Source organism: Anomaloglossus baeobatrachus, chromosome 11 (genome assembly GCF_048569485.1).
Source record: "Anomaloglossus baeobatrachus isolate aAnoBae1 chromosome 11, aAnoBae1.hap1, whole genome shotgun sequence".
NCBI classification, from domain to species: Eukaryota; Metazoa; Chordata; class Amphibia; order Anura; family Aromobatidae; genus Anomaloglossus; species Anomaloglossus baeobatrachus.
This window is the reverse complement of record NC_134363.1, coordinates 141,820,313-141,836,258: the sequence shown is the minus strand read 5'-3', so window position 1 is coordinate 141,836,258 and position 15,946 is coordinate 141,820,313. Positions and strand designations below refer to the sequence as shown.

Here is a 15,946-nt window from a genome sequence, read left to right as displayed (position 1 = left end):
TGTGGTTTTCCATTAGGGTTGCAACTTTTTTTGCCCCAAAATACTGACTCAGCAATAAAAAATGTGGGCACATAATGACCCCCTCCATAATATATCACCCACATAATACCACTCTCCATAACCTCTCCTGATGAAGGGCACCAATTATCCCAAAAACGCGTTGTGATTGTGAATACTATATAAACTCATTTCCATTCCCCCTGTGGAAGCTCATTGTTTGCAGCACCCAGATATTGCTCATCTTTTATCCAGACTAGTCATAACATCTCCCCTACACAGTTCCCCCCTCTATTAGATCTCCCACGAACACTGCCCCTCTCCATAATATCCCCCTACACAAGCCTTCTCTATAGTATTGCCTCACACTGCCTCTCTCAATAATGTCTGCCCCACTCACTGCCCCTCTCCATGATTCCCCCCTCACACTGACCATCTCCAAAATATCCTCTCACACTGCCCTTCTACAAAATATACCCCCACACTGCCTCTCTGCATATAGTCCCCCCATCCCATGCTATACTATTCCCTCTTTCACAATCTCACAATCACCACCTAATTGCTCCATAATGTTCCTCATTGCTCCATAATATCCCCCATAGCTCCAACTTATCCCCCATTGTTCATAATGTACAAACTGTACTCCACTGTGACCTGCTGATCTGTGATGGCCCCAGTACTGAACCCAACTGTACAAGATATGATAATCTGTAGGGTATCATACCTACAGGGCATTATGGCAAAGCTCGCACAGCATTGCTACATGTCATGAGTCTGCTTTCTGATGTTGCAGCAGCGTGGGGAATGGTGCAGGGCAAGTTTTTATGGTTTATTTTTACAAACCACAAATCAAATCTCGAATTGTTCGATTTTACGTGAAATTCGACTTAAACTCGATGCTCTGCAGATAAATCCACTCATCACTACTTATAACAAAGTCAGAAAATGGAAGATGTTCACCACACAAGGTCTCAAAGGTTTTTAATGTAAGTAATAACATTATCCATAGCCAATTTTCCAGATAGCACATCAGACTTATCAAAAAAGCCAACAACTCCGTGGAAACCATCTTTAACATGATACCATGTGACCGGGACTCCATTGTCCTCCAGACGTTTCTTGTAGAGTAACCCATCATCACGGAGAACATCAAACTCACATGTTAGTATGTAGGCCTGTGGTAGTTGCCGGATCACAGCATCATCGGAGAACAATGGAGAACATGGAAGGTCAAGAGCTTTCTTAACTTTCACATATATGTCTTTATTAAATGGTGCCATGATGTGAGGTTTGTAGCCTTTGTCCTTAAATTCCTCAGAACTCAACCACCTACTTAATTTTTGTCTTATTTCTGGAGGAACATGGCTGCCCTTTATCATTTCTTTCGACAAAGAAGGGTCGCCACCTATATAGGTAATTAAATAGTATAGAGCATCATCTCGGAATACCAAAGGAACCATCTTGTTTTGTTGGTAGGAGGGTGTATTGAAGTCCGCCATCTGGACCATTGGGTATATCATCACCTGGGCAAGAGGCTTTGGAAGATCTGATCTACCCACAAGAGCTTGACATACGGCAGCTGTAAGATTGCCCCCGGCACTGTCTCCACATATTATAACAGACAAAGGGTCAACTCCATATTCTTGCGCCGTCTTCAGAAAGTGAACTGTAGCCAAGACACAGTCATCCAATGCAGCTGGGCATCTGTGTTCCGGTGCCAGGCGATACCTAAACTTATCAATCAAAAATTGTTATTGGATCTTTATGATTTAGAAAACAAAAGTCATAATACAGCCCATCATAAGCATTGTTTAACATCTTTATCCATTTCATATAATTTGTATGCAATTTGCATAAGGTATTATTAATTAATTAAGAGGTACAACTCAATACAAATGAGCCATGGTCAAGCCCGATCCCTCAGATGTAGAGATATTTTTGTAGCAAGTCTCTGCCCTAAGTGTTAAGCATGCTTTACACGCTACAATATATCTTACGATGTGTCGGCGGGGTCAAGTCGTAAGTGACGCACATCCGGCATTGTAAGTTATATTGTAGCGTATGACAGCTACGTGCGATTGCGATTGAACGGTAAAACGTTCATCGCATGCACGTCGTTCAATTGCTAAAAATTGAACGTGAGGTTGTTCAATGTTCCCGAGATAGCACACATCGCTGTGTCTGACACCCCGGGAACAATGAACAGATCTTACCTGCGGCCGCCGGAAATGCGGAAGGAAGGAGGTGGGCAGGATGTTTACGTCCCGATCATCTCCGCCCCTCCCCTTCTATTGGCCGGCTGCCGCGTGACGTTGATGTGACGCTGAACGTCCCTCCCACTCCAGGAAGTGGATGTTCGCCGCCCACATCGAAGTCGTATGGAAGGTAAGTACGTGTGACGGGGGGGGTTACTCGTATGTGCGGCACATATAACAAATTGAACGTGCCTCACATACGATGGAGGCGGGTACGATCGCATACGATATCGTATGCTTAATCGTAACGTGTAAAGCAGGCTTTAGAGGTCTCGATTTGGAAATCCTCTGTACATACATAGAAGTTGTCTAAAGCAGGCAACAACTTTTTTACTTTATTTTAGTTAAAATGCATGGGAAAAACAGCCTTTGTTTTCCACGTTGTCAACTTACCCAACAGAGACAACCACGGCTCCAGAATTCGTCGTCAGGTATTGGCAGAAAGCGTCATAGGTGTCTAAACCAAATAAACAAGACATTAGTTATCAGGATGCATTCTTCTATAATAGAACCTGTTAAAAAAAAAAAGTCCATGACGATACATTATATTTACCCCTAAATTCATGATACTAGATGCTGTAAGCTATAAGAAAAAGCTGGGTACCATATATTTGCAACTGGGGGTTTCCTTTTTCTTATCTATTGCACAATATGAGTCACAAGACAACACTTCTTTCAAAAGATTGTAAGCGGGTTCAAAGGTTTCCTAACACCTGATTACAAATAAGTGGTCTGCCACCATGATGAACCCTCTATGAAACGATTGTTCATACTGTTCCTTTTGTGTTAAAGAGGACCAACCACAAGGATTTTCATATATAACCTAAAGCCAGTGCTATACTGGCGCTATCATGCTGATTCTATACATACCTTTAGTTGTGAGATCGGATGTATACTTTCTGAAATACAGGCAAGTAAAGTTTGTGAAATGCACTGTTACTTGATTGATAGCAGCTACAGAATATCTAATAGATGGGTCGTGTTTTGCTAGTTATTCCTGCTCCTGCCTGTCCTTTCTTCCTCCCTCCTCCCCCTTTTATAACAGAGACTTGGGAGGAAGGACAGGCAGCAGACAGGGGCAGGAATAATTAGCAAAACACGACCCACGTATTAGATATTCTGTAGCTGCTAAAAATCAAATAACAGTGCATTTCACAAACTTTAGTTGCCTGTATTTCAGAAAGTATACATCCGATCTCACAACTAAAGGTATGTATAGAATCAGCATGATAGTGCCAGTATAGCACTGGCTTTACTTTATATAGGAAAATCCTGGTGGGTGGTCCTCTTTAAGCCTGGTTGATCTCTTCTATGTTAAGCAGATTACCCCATTTTGTATAAGCACTTATTACAGTAAGGAACAAGGTGAAGAGGAAGACCAGCAGCCCGATGGCTTGATAAAACCAAGACAACGGTGGAGAAGACCCTGGTGGACCTATCTAGGCTGCACAAGATCGATCTTCCTAGAGATCATTCATTTATCAAGTCGCCATGGCTCGAGATTGAGCTGAAGGCCGCTAGAAGAAAAAAAAACAATGTATTACATGCTATACACATGCTGCTTTGTGCAAATGTGTGGGAACTCTAAACTGTATGAGAGGCCAGTGGTTGTTTGGTGATCAGTTTGGGTGTCCCCTGGCTGAAAGAGCATCAGGTCTATATGCATGGTAGAATGATGGTGTGACTGCCATAAAAGTATCTTAAAATAATATATTAACCATTGACAAACAAAGTTTTTAATGGAAGGAGAATGGTAAATGGCTAAAAAAAACCCGCTGTTGTCATAATATAACAAAAAGATCCCACATAATAAACATCCAGCCAGACAATTGTCTGAGGGATTGTAGTAGAAGCTCCAGGGTTTTGTAAAGAGGAAAGTAACAGAAGGCACTGGATAGTGGAAAACTCCAAACAAACAGCAACTAAACACTTTTACTATCTCAATTCTCATGGAGAGGGGTGTGACCAAGAGAGCCTTAAAAGGCTTTGCGAGATGATGTCACTAAGGAATTCAGTACCACTTGTAAGACCTGGTGTGGAGCCCAACTACGGTCAGAAGACATAAGGGAAGGTAGTGGAGCTCAACTTTCAAGACAAGACAGGTGCATGTTTATGGAGGAGTTGGGTAAAACATTTTGCAGCTGAAAAACTCATTAACCAAATTCCTTCCTATATGTATGTCTGGATTTAGCATTTTTAGAATTAGAGTTCATGCACCTGTAGAGTAGGTCACAGATTCTCTGACAATCTAAGAAAGAAACTGATGGCACATCATACCTTTCTAATGTGAACAGGTGCAAACCCAAAAAGAGGCATTAGTTTGATAGGGACCCAACAAAAAGAGGTCGCCTTGCTGTTAGCTGTTGGGCTCACATAAAACTGGCCATTTTTGTGTGCTAAGTATCTCAATATTTGCATGTTTTTTATAGCAGTAATGCATGTCTATATTCCCATATTCTTAGCACTGTGCAGCTGTCTCCTTTTTGTTACTATGTTTCATGTTCAGGTTGCACATGTTCCCATTAGAAACGTAGGATGTGCCATCAGTCTTTTTCTTAGATTACAGGTCATGCCTTCTGATTGAGCACTCCTGCTCTTTAGCCTTACACTATTTTAATTCTCCATTTGCAGGTTCCTGTCCATGAATTATAAATCCAAAAGCGGAAATAGAAATCCATATTTTATATATGCATGTCCACCAAGCAGAGTATATAAACCTACATTAGACCTGCGTAATCACGTAGTGCATCAGAGAAACAATTACACAAGATTTCAAAAAGTATACAAATTTTATTAACATGATACCAACAACAAAGTATATCACATGATTAGAGACGGATATCAAAAATCACACAGTAAAAAATCATTACCCCTTAAAAACACAGAAAAAATCCTGGGACAGTGTGGCATTAGAGTTAGTATGTTGTAGTGGTCAAAAAGTTAGATATATGCATACACCAAAATTTACAACAAGAATAATTTCATAAGGCCAACAGTATAATATACTGTGGCAATAAAAAGGTGTATGAATATATTTCCAAATACATCAGGGATGATCATAGGAACATTGACACTCCAGCAGGCATAAGAAATGCTGGTAATTAAATTACCACACCATGCAGATGCATACAAATTATACATGTGAGGAACCACCACGGATTACATGAGTCAGAGCATACATTTCTGCAATGGATTTATAATCATATCAGGGTTTGCCAGCATTCAAGTCAATACAAGATCCCCAAATACATGCCATACCCTCCTATCACCCTAAAGGGGGGAGGTGGGGAAAGACGGGGGGGGGGACACAGCCTAGTGACTGCTGGAGGCAATTTTGGAAGTTGTTTAAAGACCACTACCTGTAGAACCACACTGCCCAGCACCTCTACGCGCGTTTCACACTCGCTTTTCTGTGTTTTTAAGGGGTAATGATTTTTTACTGTGTGATTTTTGATATCCGTCTCTAATCATGTGATATACTTTGTTGTTGGTATCATGTTAATAAAATTTGTATACTTTTTGAAATCCTGTCCATAAATTGTAGGTTTTTTAACCCAAAGAGAGGCATTAGTTTGATAGGGACCCAACAATAAAAGGTCGCATTGTCGTTGGCTGTTGGGCTCACATAAAACTGGCCATTTTTGTATGCTAAGTATCTAAAGTTTTGCATGTTTTTCATAGCAGTCTATATTCCCATATTCCCTGTTACACAAATCTTAGCTCTACAGAGTCCAGCCATCTCCTTTTTGTTACAGATTCTCTGATGGACATAATGTGTACAGAGATTATGCCACCTAGGAGCAGCACACTCATATGTGTATACAAACATAATCTGATGGAATTTGCTATGATTGGTTTTATGTCAGATTCAAATAGAAAAAAAATAAAGAAGGGAATTTTGTTTACTTACCGTAAATTCCTTTTCTTCTAGCTCTAATTGGGAGACCCAGACAATTGGGTGTATAGCTACTGCCTCCGGAGGCCACACAAAGCACTACACTTAAAAGTGTAAGGCCCCTCCCCTTCTGCCTATACACCCCCCGTGGGATCACGGGCTCCTCAGTTTTAGTGCAAAAGCAAGAAGGAGGAAAGCCAATAAACTGGTTTAAGCAAATTCAATCCGAAGGAATATCGGAGAACTGAAACCATTCAACATGAACAACATGTGTATACAAAAAAACAGGGGCGGGTGCTGGGTCTCCCAATTAGAGCTAGAAGAAAAGGAATTTACGGTAAGTAAACAAAATTCCCTTCTTCTTTGTCGCTCTATTGGGAGACCCAGACAATTGGGATGTCCAAAAGCAATCCCTGGGTGGGTAAAATAATACCTCATGATAGGGCCGTAAAAACGGCCCTTTTCTACAGGTGGGCAATCGCCGCCTGAAGGACTTGTCTACCTAGGCTGGCGTCCGCCGAAGCATAGGTATGCACCTGATAATGCTTGGTAAAAGTGTGCAGACTCGACCAGGTAGCCGCCTGGCACACCTGCTGAGCCGTAGCCTGGTGCCGTAATGCCCAGGACGCACCCACGGCTCTGGTAGAATGGGCCTTCAGCCCTGAGGGAACCGGAATCCCAGCAGAACGGTAGGCTTCAAGAATTGGTTCCTTGATCCACCGAGCCAGGGTGGATTTGGAAGCTTGCGACCCTTTACGCTGACCAGCGACAAGGACAAAGAGTGCATCCGAGCGGCGCAGAGGTGCCGTGCGGGAAATGTAGATTCTGAGTGCTCTCACCAGATCCAACAAATGCAAATCCTTTTCACATTGATGAACTGGATGAGGACACAAAGAAGGTAAGGAGATATCCTGATTGAGATGAAAGGGGGATACCACCTTAGGGAGAAACTCCGGAATCGGGCGCAGAACCACCTTGTCCTGGTGAAACACCAGGAAGGGAGATTTGCATGACAGCGCTGCTAGCTCGGACACTCTCCGAAGAGACGTGACCGCTACTAGAAAGGCCACTTTCTGAGAAAGGCGAGACAGGGAAACATCCCTCATAGGCTCGAAAGGCGGCTTCTGGAGAGCAATTAGAACCCTGTTCAGATCCCAGGGCTCTAACGGCCGCTTGTAAGGAGGGACGATATGACAAACCCCTTGCAGGAACGTGCGTACCTGAGGAAGTCGTGCTAGGCGCTTCTGAAAAAATACAGATAGCGCAGAGACTTGTCCCTTAAGGGAGCCGAGCGACAGACCTTGATTGCAGGAAGGAAAGAAAGGCAGGCAATGCAAATGGCCAGGGAGAAACTTCCTGAGCAGAGCACCAAGCTAAGAATATCTTCCACGTCCTGTGGTAGATCTTGGCAGAGGTTAGTTTCCTAGCCTGTCTCATGGTGGCAATGACCTCTTGAGATAATCCTGAAGACGCTAGGACCCAGGACTCAATTGCCACACAGTCAGGCTCAGGGCCGCAGAATTCTGATGGAAAAACGGCCCTTGAGACAGCAAGTCTGGCCGGTCTGGTAGTGCCCACGGTTGTCCTACTGTGAGATGCCACAGATCCGGGTACCACGACCTCCTTGGCCAGTCTGGAGCGACGAGGATGGCGCGGCGGCAGTCGGACCTGATCTTGCGTAGCACTCTGGGCAACAGTGCCAGAGGTGGGAACACATAAGGCAGCCGGAACTGCGACCAATCTTGAACTAAGGCGTCCGCCGCCAGAGCTCTGAGATCGTGAGACCGTGCCATGAAGGCCGGGACCTTGTTGTTGTGCCGGGACGCCATTAGGTCGACGTCCAGCATCCCCCAGCGGCGACAAATTTCCTGAAACACGTCCGGGTGAAGAGACCATTCCCCTGCGTCCATACCCTGGCGACTGAGGAAGTCTGCTTCCCAGTTTTCTACGCCCGGGATGTGAACTGCGGATATGGTGGATGCCGTGTCTTCCACCCACGTCAGAATCCGCCGGACTTCCTGGAAGGCTTGCCGACTGCGTGTCCCTCCTTGGTGGTTGATGTATGCCACCGCTGTGGAGTTGTCCGACTGAATTCGGATCTGCTTGCCTTCCAGCCACTGCTGGAAGGCTTGTAGGGCAAGATACACTGCTCTGATTTCCAGAACATTGATCTGAAGGGTGGACTCTTGCTGAGTCCACGTACCTTGAGCCCTGTGGTGGAGAAAAACTGCTCCCCACCCTGATAGACTTGCGTCCGTTGTGACCACCGCCCAGGATGGGGGTAGGAAAGACTTTCCTATTGACAATGAGGTGGGAAGAAGCCACCACTGAAGAGAATCCTTGGTCGCCTGAGAAAGGGAGACGTTCCTGTCTAGGGACGTCGACTTCCCGTCCCATTGGCGGAGAATGTCCCATTGTAGTGGACGCAGATGAAACTGCGCGAAAGGGACTGCCTCCATTGCTGCTACCATCTTCCCCAAGAAGTGCATGAGGCGTCTCAAGGGGTGCGACTGGCCCTGAAGGAGAGATTGCACCCCTGTCTGTAGTGAACGCTGTTTGTCCAGCGGAAGCATCACTATCGCTGAGAGAGTATGAAACTCCATGCCAAGGTATCTTATCGATTGGGTCGGGGTCAGATTTGACTTTGAAAAGTTGATGATCCACCCGAAACTCTGGAGAGTCTCCAGCGCAACGTTCAGGCTGTGTTGGCATGCCTCTTGAGAGGGTGCCTTGACAAGTAGATCGTCCAAGTAAGGGATCACAGAGTGACCCTGAGAGTGCAGGACTGCTACTACTGCTGCCATGACCTTGGTGAAGACCCTTGGGGCTGTCGCCAAACCGAAAGGCAGGGCTACGAACTGAAGGTGTTCGTCTCCTATAACGAAGCGTAGAAAACGCTGGTGCTCTGGAGCAATCGGCACGTGGAGATAAGCATCTTTGATGTCTATTGATGCTAGGAAATCTCCTTGAGACATTGAGGCGATGACGGAACGGAGGGATTCCATCCGGAACCGCCTGGTTTTCACATGCTTGTTGAGCAGTTTTAGGTCCAGAACAGGACGGAAAGACCCGTCCTCTTTTGGCACCACAAACAAATTGGAGTAAAAACCGTGACCTTGCTCCTGAAGAGGAACAGGGATCACCACTCTTTCTGCCTTTAAAGAGCACACCGCCTGCAGAAGAGCCTCGGCTCGGTCGGGAGGCGGAGAAGTCCTGAAGAATCGAGTTGGAGGACGAGAACTGAACTCTATCCTGTACCCGTGAGACAGAATGTCTCTCACCCAACGGTCTTTGACCTGTGGCAGCCAAATGTCGCCAAAGCGGGAGAGCCTGCCACCGACCGAGGATGCGGAGAGAGGAGGCCGAAAGTCATGAGGAAGCCGCCTTGGTAGCGGTTCCTCCGGCTGCTTTCTTTGGGCGTGACTGAGCCCGCCAAGAATCTGAGCTCCTCTGATCCTTTTGAGTCCTTTTGGACGAGGAGAATTGGGACCTGCCCGAGCCTCGAAAGGACCGAAACCTCGACTGTCCCCTCCTCTGTTGGGGTTTATTTGGTCTGGGCTGAGGTAAGGATGAATCCTTACCCTTGGACTGTTTAATGATCTCATCCAATCTCTCACCAAACAGTCTGTCACCAGAAAATGGCAAACTGGTTAGGCATTTCTTGGAAGCAGAATCTGCCTTCCATTCCCTTAACCACAAGGCTCTGCGTAAAACCACGGAGTTGGCGGACGCCACTGCCGTACGGCTCGTAGAGTCCAGGACAGCATTAATAGCGTAAGACGCAAATGCAGACATTTGAGAGGTTAAGGACGCTACTTGCGGAACAGATGTACGTGTGACAGTGTCAATCTGCGCAAGACCAGCTGAAATAGCTTGGAGTGCCCATACGGCTGCGAATGCTGGAGCAAACGACGCGCCGATAGCTTCATAGATGGATTTCAACCAGAGCTCCATCTGTCTGTCAGTGGCATCTTTAAGTGAAGCCCCATCTTCCACTGCAACTATGGATCTAGCCGCAAGCCTGGAGATTGGGGGATCCACCTTTGGACACTGGGTCCAGCTCTTGACCACGTCAGAGGGAAAGGGATAACGTGTATCCTTAAGGCGTTTGGAGAAACGCTTATCTGGATAAGCGTGGTGTTTCTGGACAGCTTCTCTAAAGTCAGAGTGGTCCAGAAAAGTACTCAATTTACGCTTGGGATACCTGAAATGGAATTTCTCCTGCTGTGAAGCTGACTCCTCCACTGGAGGAGCTGGGGGAGAAATATCCAACATTTTATTGATGGACGCTATGAGATCATTCACTATTGCGTCCCCATCAGGTGTATCCAGATTAAGAGCGGTCTCAGGATCAGAATCCTGATCAGCTACCTCTGCCTCATCATACAGAGAATCCTCCTGCTGAGACCCTGACCAGTGTGATGAAGTCGAGGGCCGCTCATAGCGAGCTCGCTTAGGCTGTCTGGGACTGTCGTCCGTGTCAGAGCCTTCACCCCGGGATGCATGGGACCCCCCCGGAGCACGGATTTGTTCCAAATGAGGGGGGCCAGGGAGCATTGAATCAACAGTGCCCATGGTCTGAGTTACCGGTCTGGACTGCAAAGTCTCAAGGATCTTAGTCATAGTCACCGACAATCTATCAGCAAAAACTGCAAACTCCGTCCCTGTCACCTGGACAGTGTTCACAGGTGGTTCTCCTTGGGCCACCTCTAGCAGAGGCCCCGGCTGAGCAAGTGCCACAGGGGCCGAACATTGCACACAATGGGGGTCAGTGGCACCTGCCGGTAGAACAGCCTTACATGCGGTACAGGTAGCATAGAAAGCCTGTGCCTTGGCCCCCTTGCTTTTTGCGGACGACATGCTGTTGTCTAGCAATCTAGGAGGGTATATAGCCAAGAATAGCGACCGTACAGTGCAATGTATAGCATACAAGCATAAAGTACAAATGAACACTTCGGCACTAGTGGGGTCAGCACCCGAGGTGCCGCTTACCGCCCGCTCAAAGCGGGTGTGTGGTCGCCAGAATCCCGTGTCTGGGTCTCCCAGAGCTTGTCTCCCTTCTCCACTCAGACTGCAAACAGGAATGGCTGCCGGCGTCCTGTGAAGAGGGGCGGGCCGTGGGCGTGCCCCAGACAAAGTGCGGGAAACTGGCGTCCCACTGTGCCCAGTGTGAGGGCTGGAGTATGTAAAGTAGACTCCAGCCCTCGGCGCTGACGTTCTGTACAGCGTCCCGCCCTTCCCCTGACTGGCAGGCCTGGGGGCGGGAACGAAACGGAACTAGGCCGCAAAAGCCGGGGACTCGATTTATAAGCGCGGCCGTCCTATAAGCACGGCCAGCGCGGAAGTCCCCGGCGCACCACAAGTCCCAGCCGCACCGCAGTGTAAAAAATAACCGCCAGCAGCGGCCGGCGCGGCAGTTCCTAATACATAAACTCACTCAGCAAGCTGCAGTGAGTAATAGCACAAGCGCGCTGCGCTGCTGCCCCCGGCGCACTAACACACCCAGCAACGCTGGTCTGTGTGTGCGTGATTTGTACGGGGACACAGAGTACCTTAATGCAGCAGGGCCCTGTCCCTGACGATACTCAGCTCCATGTCCAGCAGATTCCCAGTGGCTGTGGACGGAGCACGGTCTTCTGTGCCTGGAGACCGATAGGATCCCACTTCACCCAGAGCCCTAAGGGGATGGGGAAGGAAAACAGCATGTGGGCTCCAGCCTCCGTACCCGCAATGGGTACCTCAACCTTAACAAACACCGCCGACAAAAGTGGGGTGAGAAGGGAGCATGCTGGGGGCCCTAGTATGGGCCCTCTTTTCTTCCATCCGACAAAGTCAGCAGCTGCTGCTGACTAAACAGTGGAGCTATGCGTGGATGTCAGCCTCCTTCGCACAAAGCATGAAAACTGAGGAGCCCGTGATCCCACGGGGGGTGTATAGGCAGAAGGGGAGGGGCCTTACACTTTTAAGTGTAGTGCTTTGTGTGGCCTCCGGAGGCAGTAGCTATACACCCAATTGTCTGGGTCTCCCAATAGAGCGACAAAGAAAAATCTGTTGAGCCCAACAATGGCAGCATTGTGCATTACGTTATAGCTTATGATATATCGTCTACGTGGTGCAGAGAAATTCCACAGCATAAACTGTCAAACGCTTAGGTTTCAAAGTCCAGATTTTCGAGGTAGCTGTGCAGCTGTAAATATTTGCAGAAATTTCCTTCAGTCTGACAAACTCACTGAGTTTTTAAAGCGGAAAACGCTTATTCATGAGAATAATTAGCTGGGCAGGAAGCTGTAGAGCGCAGCGGCAGAAGACAGCGTCGCTGGAGACGGATGAGTTTAAAAAGCTTTTTATTTTCAAGGTACGTGTTTTTCTGGTACATGTTTCACGAATCATACCATAGTGTGATCCGTGTGACATCAGTGATACCAGAAAAAAACGGACATATCTCCGTATGGAAATCACGGACACGCGTGTACGCCACACAGAGACATGGTCAGTGAAAAATCACTGATGTGTGCGTAGACCCATTGATTTTAATGTATTGTATGTCTGTGATTCTGGTACGTATAAAAACTCTCACATACGTACCAGTATCACTGACGTGTGAAAGAGGCCTAAGGCAGAAGTGGTTAAAACATGCTCAAAACACTAAAGAGGTCAGCAAGTCGATTTTGCATAAAAATGCATAGTTCATTCTTTTAAATGTTTCCGAGAGCTCTTTTAGGCCTGATCCAATCCCATCTGTAAAAAAGACATCATGTATACGTGCCATTATACAGCTGAGTGTATGAGCCATTAGATAAATCAATAGATAAGGACGTACATTACGCAGTAGATCAGTCTTTAAACCACAGGGTTTAATATTCTTACCAATACTCCCAAACATGAATCCCCCTCCATGAAAGAACATGACTCCTTTCCTACCACCAGCTGAAGGAGATTTTGGTTTGTAGACTCTCACCGCCACTCCTCCAAATTCTAAGTCTTTTGTGAAAATCTCTGGATCCTCCTTTGGCTTAGGCATTGATATTTTTTGTAAAAAGTTAATAAGCCCTGCAACATTCCATATTCCAAGTTTCTCAAGAGTCTTCCCCTGAAGAGCAAAGGAAATAAAAAGTTAAGCAAATAACCTTAAAGGGAACCAATCACCATGATTTTCCTATATAACCTAAAGCCAGTGCTATACTGGCGCTATCAGGCTGATTCTATACATACCTGTAGTGGTCAGCTCAGATGTTTAGATTTTGAAATCTAAGAAAGCAAAGTTTATAAAATCGGCAGCTTCTTGAGTGACCTAGCAGGACCTGTCGTGAGGTCATAATGTGACCAGAAGGGGCGGGGCCTCAGACAACAGAAAATGTTGCTTCCTGATATCAGCTTTGTTGGCTGAGGTCCCGCCCCTTCAAGTCCTGCAAGGTCAACTGTATAATACTTATGCTAATTCTAACAGGGGGAGGAGATACATATGAATACCCCCAGATATTATTTGATCCTTAGCTGCTGTCACTCAAGAAGCTGCTGATTTTATCAACTTTACTTTCTTGTATTTCAAACACCTTAACATTTTAGCTGACCACTACAGGTATGTAGATAATTAACCTGATAGTGATAGCCTATGTAAGGTAGCCACCATGATCGTCGCTTCTTCATTACTAATGCGAAACGTACGTAGGGGTTTGGGATCGGTTGGTGGCGACACTTGATTCCCTTGAGGCCGATGGCCATGGGTATGTATCTTTGATCAATTGCTCCTGTGCTTGGGCGGACACATGGTGATTTAACTTTGTCCATTATTGTTCCTACGGGCAATATAAATAAGCACTTGTTGCTGTCCACAGATTCTCTATATTTATTATATGGCCAGCAGGGGTTTTCAGATCTATTTCTTCATTCATTTGCTGTCACTTTTGAGTTTGTCTTTATCACTGTCTATGTTTCAATAAAATATATTATATATTTGACACCATATACTCCTGATTCTCCTGTTTTGTTTATAATCATACTGATGTAAGTAATCCTATTGAAAGGTCAATTTTACAGCACAATGAATGCCGCGAAAACAAAAACATGTTACACCACATGGAGTTTTTTGTCATTTTTTCAGTACTTTATATGGCAAAACAAATGGTATCAGGTGCAATACAGTATACATTTCTCTCATTACAAACAATTCTGCAGCTCTTCTTTCACAGCACTGTCAGCTTTAATGTATCCCCTTCTCCCACACTGACTGGAGATTAAATAAGATTGTAATCCCACTCATTCTTGCTCATTAATGCCTGTGTGTGGAGTTATTTAGCGGACACCACATTTACCCTGTTATACAAGCTGCACACTGACACTGTACATTGTATCAAAGCGTCATATACTTCCCAGGCATTAAAAGTATAAAGTGCATATACTGTAACAGAATGGAGAAAGAAAAAGTAGCAAAACAATTGAGAAATTCTTTAGATTCACGTTATGGACTCACCAAGATTAATGGGACAATGAAAAATTTATGAATTGTATGAAGTAATTTAGGATTTGCAATCCCCGGAGGGTACTCCGCTTTCGAGGATTCATACCAGGTAATCCCAAAATATATCAGAAGACACAACACAAGAGAAATGCAGATTAGGCCGAGCATTCTTGCAGCTTTGGTCGTCTGTGTTTTTCTTTCACTTCCAGGTTTCCAATAATTGCAGCGTAGAATACAGAGGGTTCGGAGTGTACCAGCTCTTAAAGGAGAAGTGCCGCAGGGTCTATACAATCACATAATAGTAGTAATAATAGTCAAATATAATTTACCAAATATCCAAGTGCAATAAGTGTTACTCTCTAGAGATCCTATACCGTACAAGCTAAAGTACATAAAGTAAATTTATTAAAAGTAAGCTAAAGTAAATTTATTGATAGATTGCACTTTTACGCTAGTTTTTATTTATAAAACTAGGGGATTGGAACCGGTGATCAATTGATTATACTGTTGTGAGGAGTTGGCTGCAGACTCAAGACTAGTATTGACCCATTAGACCAAGCACAGTCCACATCTTTAAGGGACGCAGACTTTTTCCCAGCTGGTAACATTGATCTCATTGTTGTTCTCATTGTTGTGTTTTATTAGATGTTTTCTTGCTTGTCGGTTTGGAGTAAACAGAAGGCCAGGCACAAGATTGTTAATTAGAGTAAAGGCGGTGTTACACGCTACGATTTATCTGACGATATGTCGTCGGGGTCACGGTTTTCGTGACGCACTTCTGTCATCGTTAGCGACGTCGTTGCGTGTGACACCTACGTGCGACTCCGAATGATCGCAAATAGGGTGAAAATCGTTGATCGTTGACACGTCGTTCATTTTCAAAATATTGTTTGTCGTGTGGATCGCAGCAGACATATTGCTCCGTCTGACACCGTGCCAACGACGAACAACATCCACACGACCGCCTTGGTCAAACAATATATCGCTGAACGATTTGGTGTCACTTGTGCAATCGTTACATGTGACCGCTAATAAACGACCTATGAGCGATCTCGGCAAATCGTAACTACGATCTGGGCGTGTCACATCGCTAATGAGATCGTCAGATAAATCGTAGCGTGTCAAGCGGCCTTAAAGAAATCATTCCATTACTCTCATTAGTGCCACAAGAGCCACAATTAAGTCATTGCGCTCCCATTATGTGGATTATGATAGTAGACCCCGTGGAGTTGTCACCCCATTGTGGGCCTCCTCCCTCCCATCACTCTGAGTCCTTCACGGCACATGCACTGTGCCTCCTGTGTACTGATTACCAGCCCAAGGATCACATCACAAGCCTCG

General features: G+C 45.7%; 1 protein-coding gene across 1 annotated transcript; it reads right to left on the bottom strand.

Moving 5' to 3' along the window:
* Positions 1 to 961: 961 nt before the first annotated feature.
* LOC142257278 (arylacetamide deacetylase-like 4) lies at positions 962 to 14,841 on the bottom strand. Its single transcript, XM_075329446.1, has 4 exons — positions 14,618 to 14,841; positions 13,015 to 13,237; positions 2,646 to 2,709; positions 962 to 1,725 (listed from the first exon to the last, which is right to left on the bottom strand). The coding sequence occupies exons 1-4, from the start codon at positions 14,771 to 14,773 to the stop codon at positions 969 to 971; spliced, it is 1,200 nt and encodes a 399-aa protein (XP_075185561.1). The 5' UTR covers positions 14,774 to 14,841; the 3' UTR covers positions 962 to 968.
* Positions 14,842 to 15,946: the final 1,105 nt, after the last annotated feature.

Bases quoted from the DNA above. Each gene is read 5' to 3' on its own strand.
- LOC142257278 (XM_075329446.1), bottom strand. From the start codon at position 14,773: ATGCTCGGCCTAATCTGCATTTCTCTTGTGTTGTGTCTTCTGATATAT. The intron at 2,710-13,014 runs GTAAGAATATTA...TATTTGGTTTAG, and splicing joins ATTCATGTTTGGGAGTATTG to ACACCTATGACGCTTTCTGC. The intron at 1,726-2,645 runs GTAAGTTGACAA...TGATAAGTTTAG, and splicing joins GCCGTGGTTGTCTCTGTTGG to GTATCGCCTGGCACCGGAAC.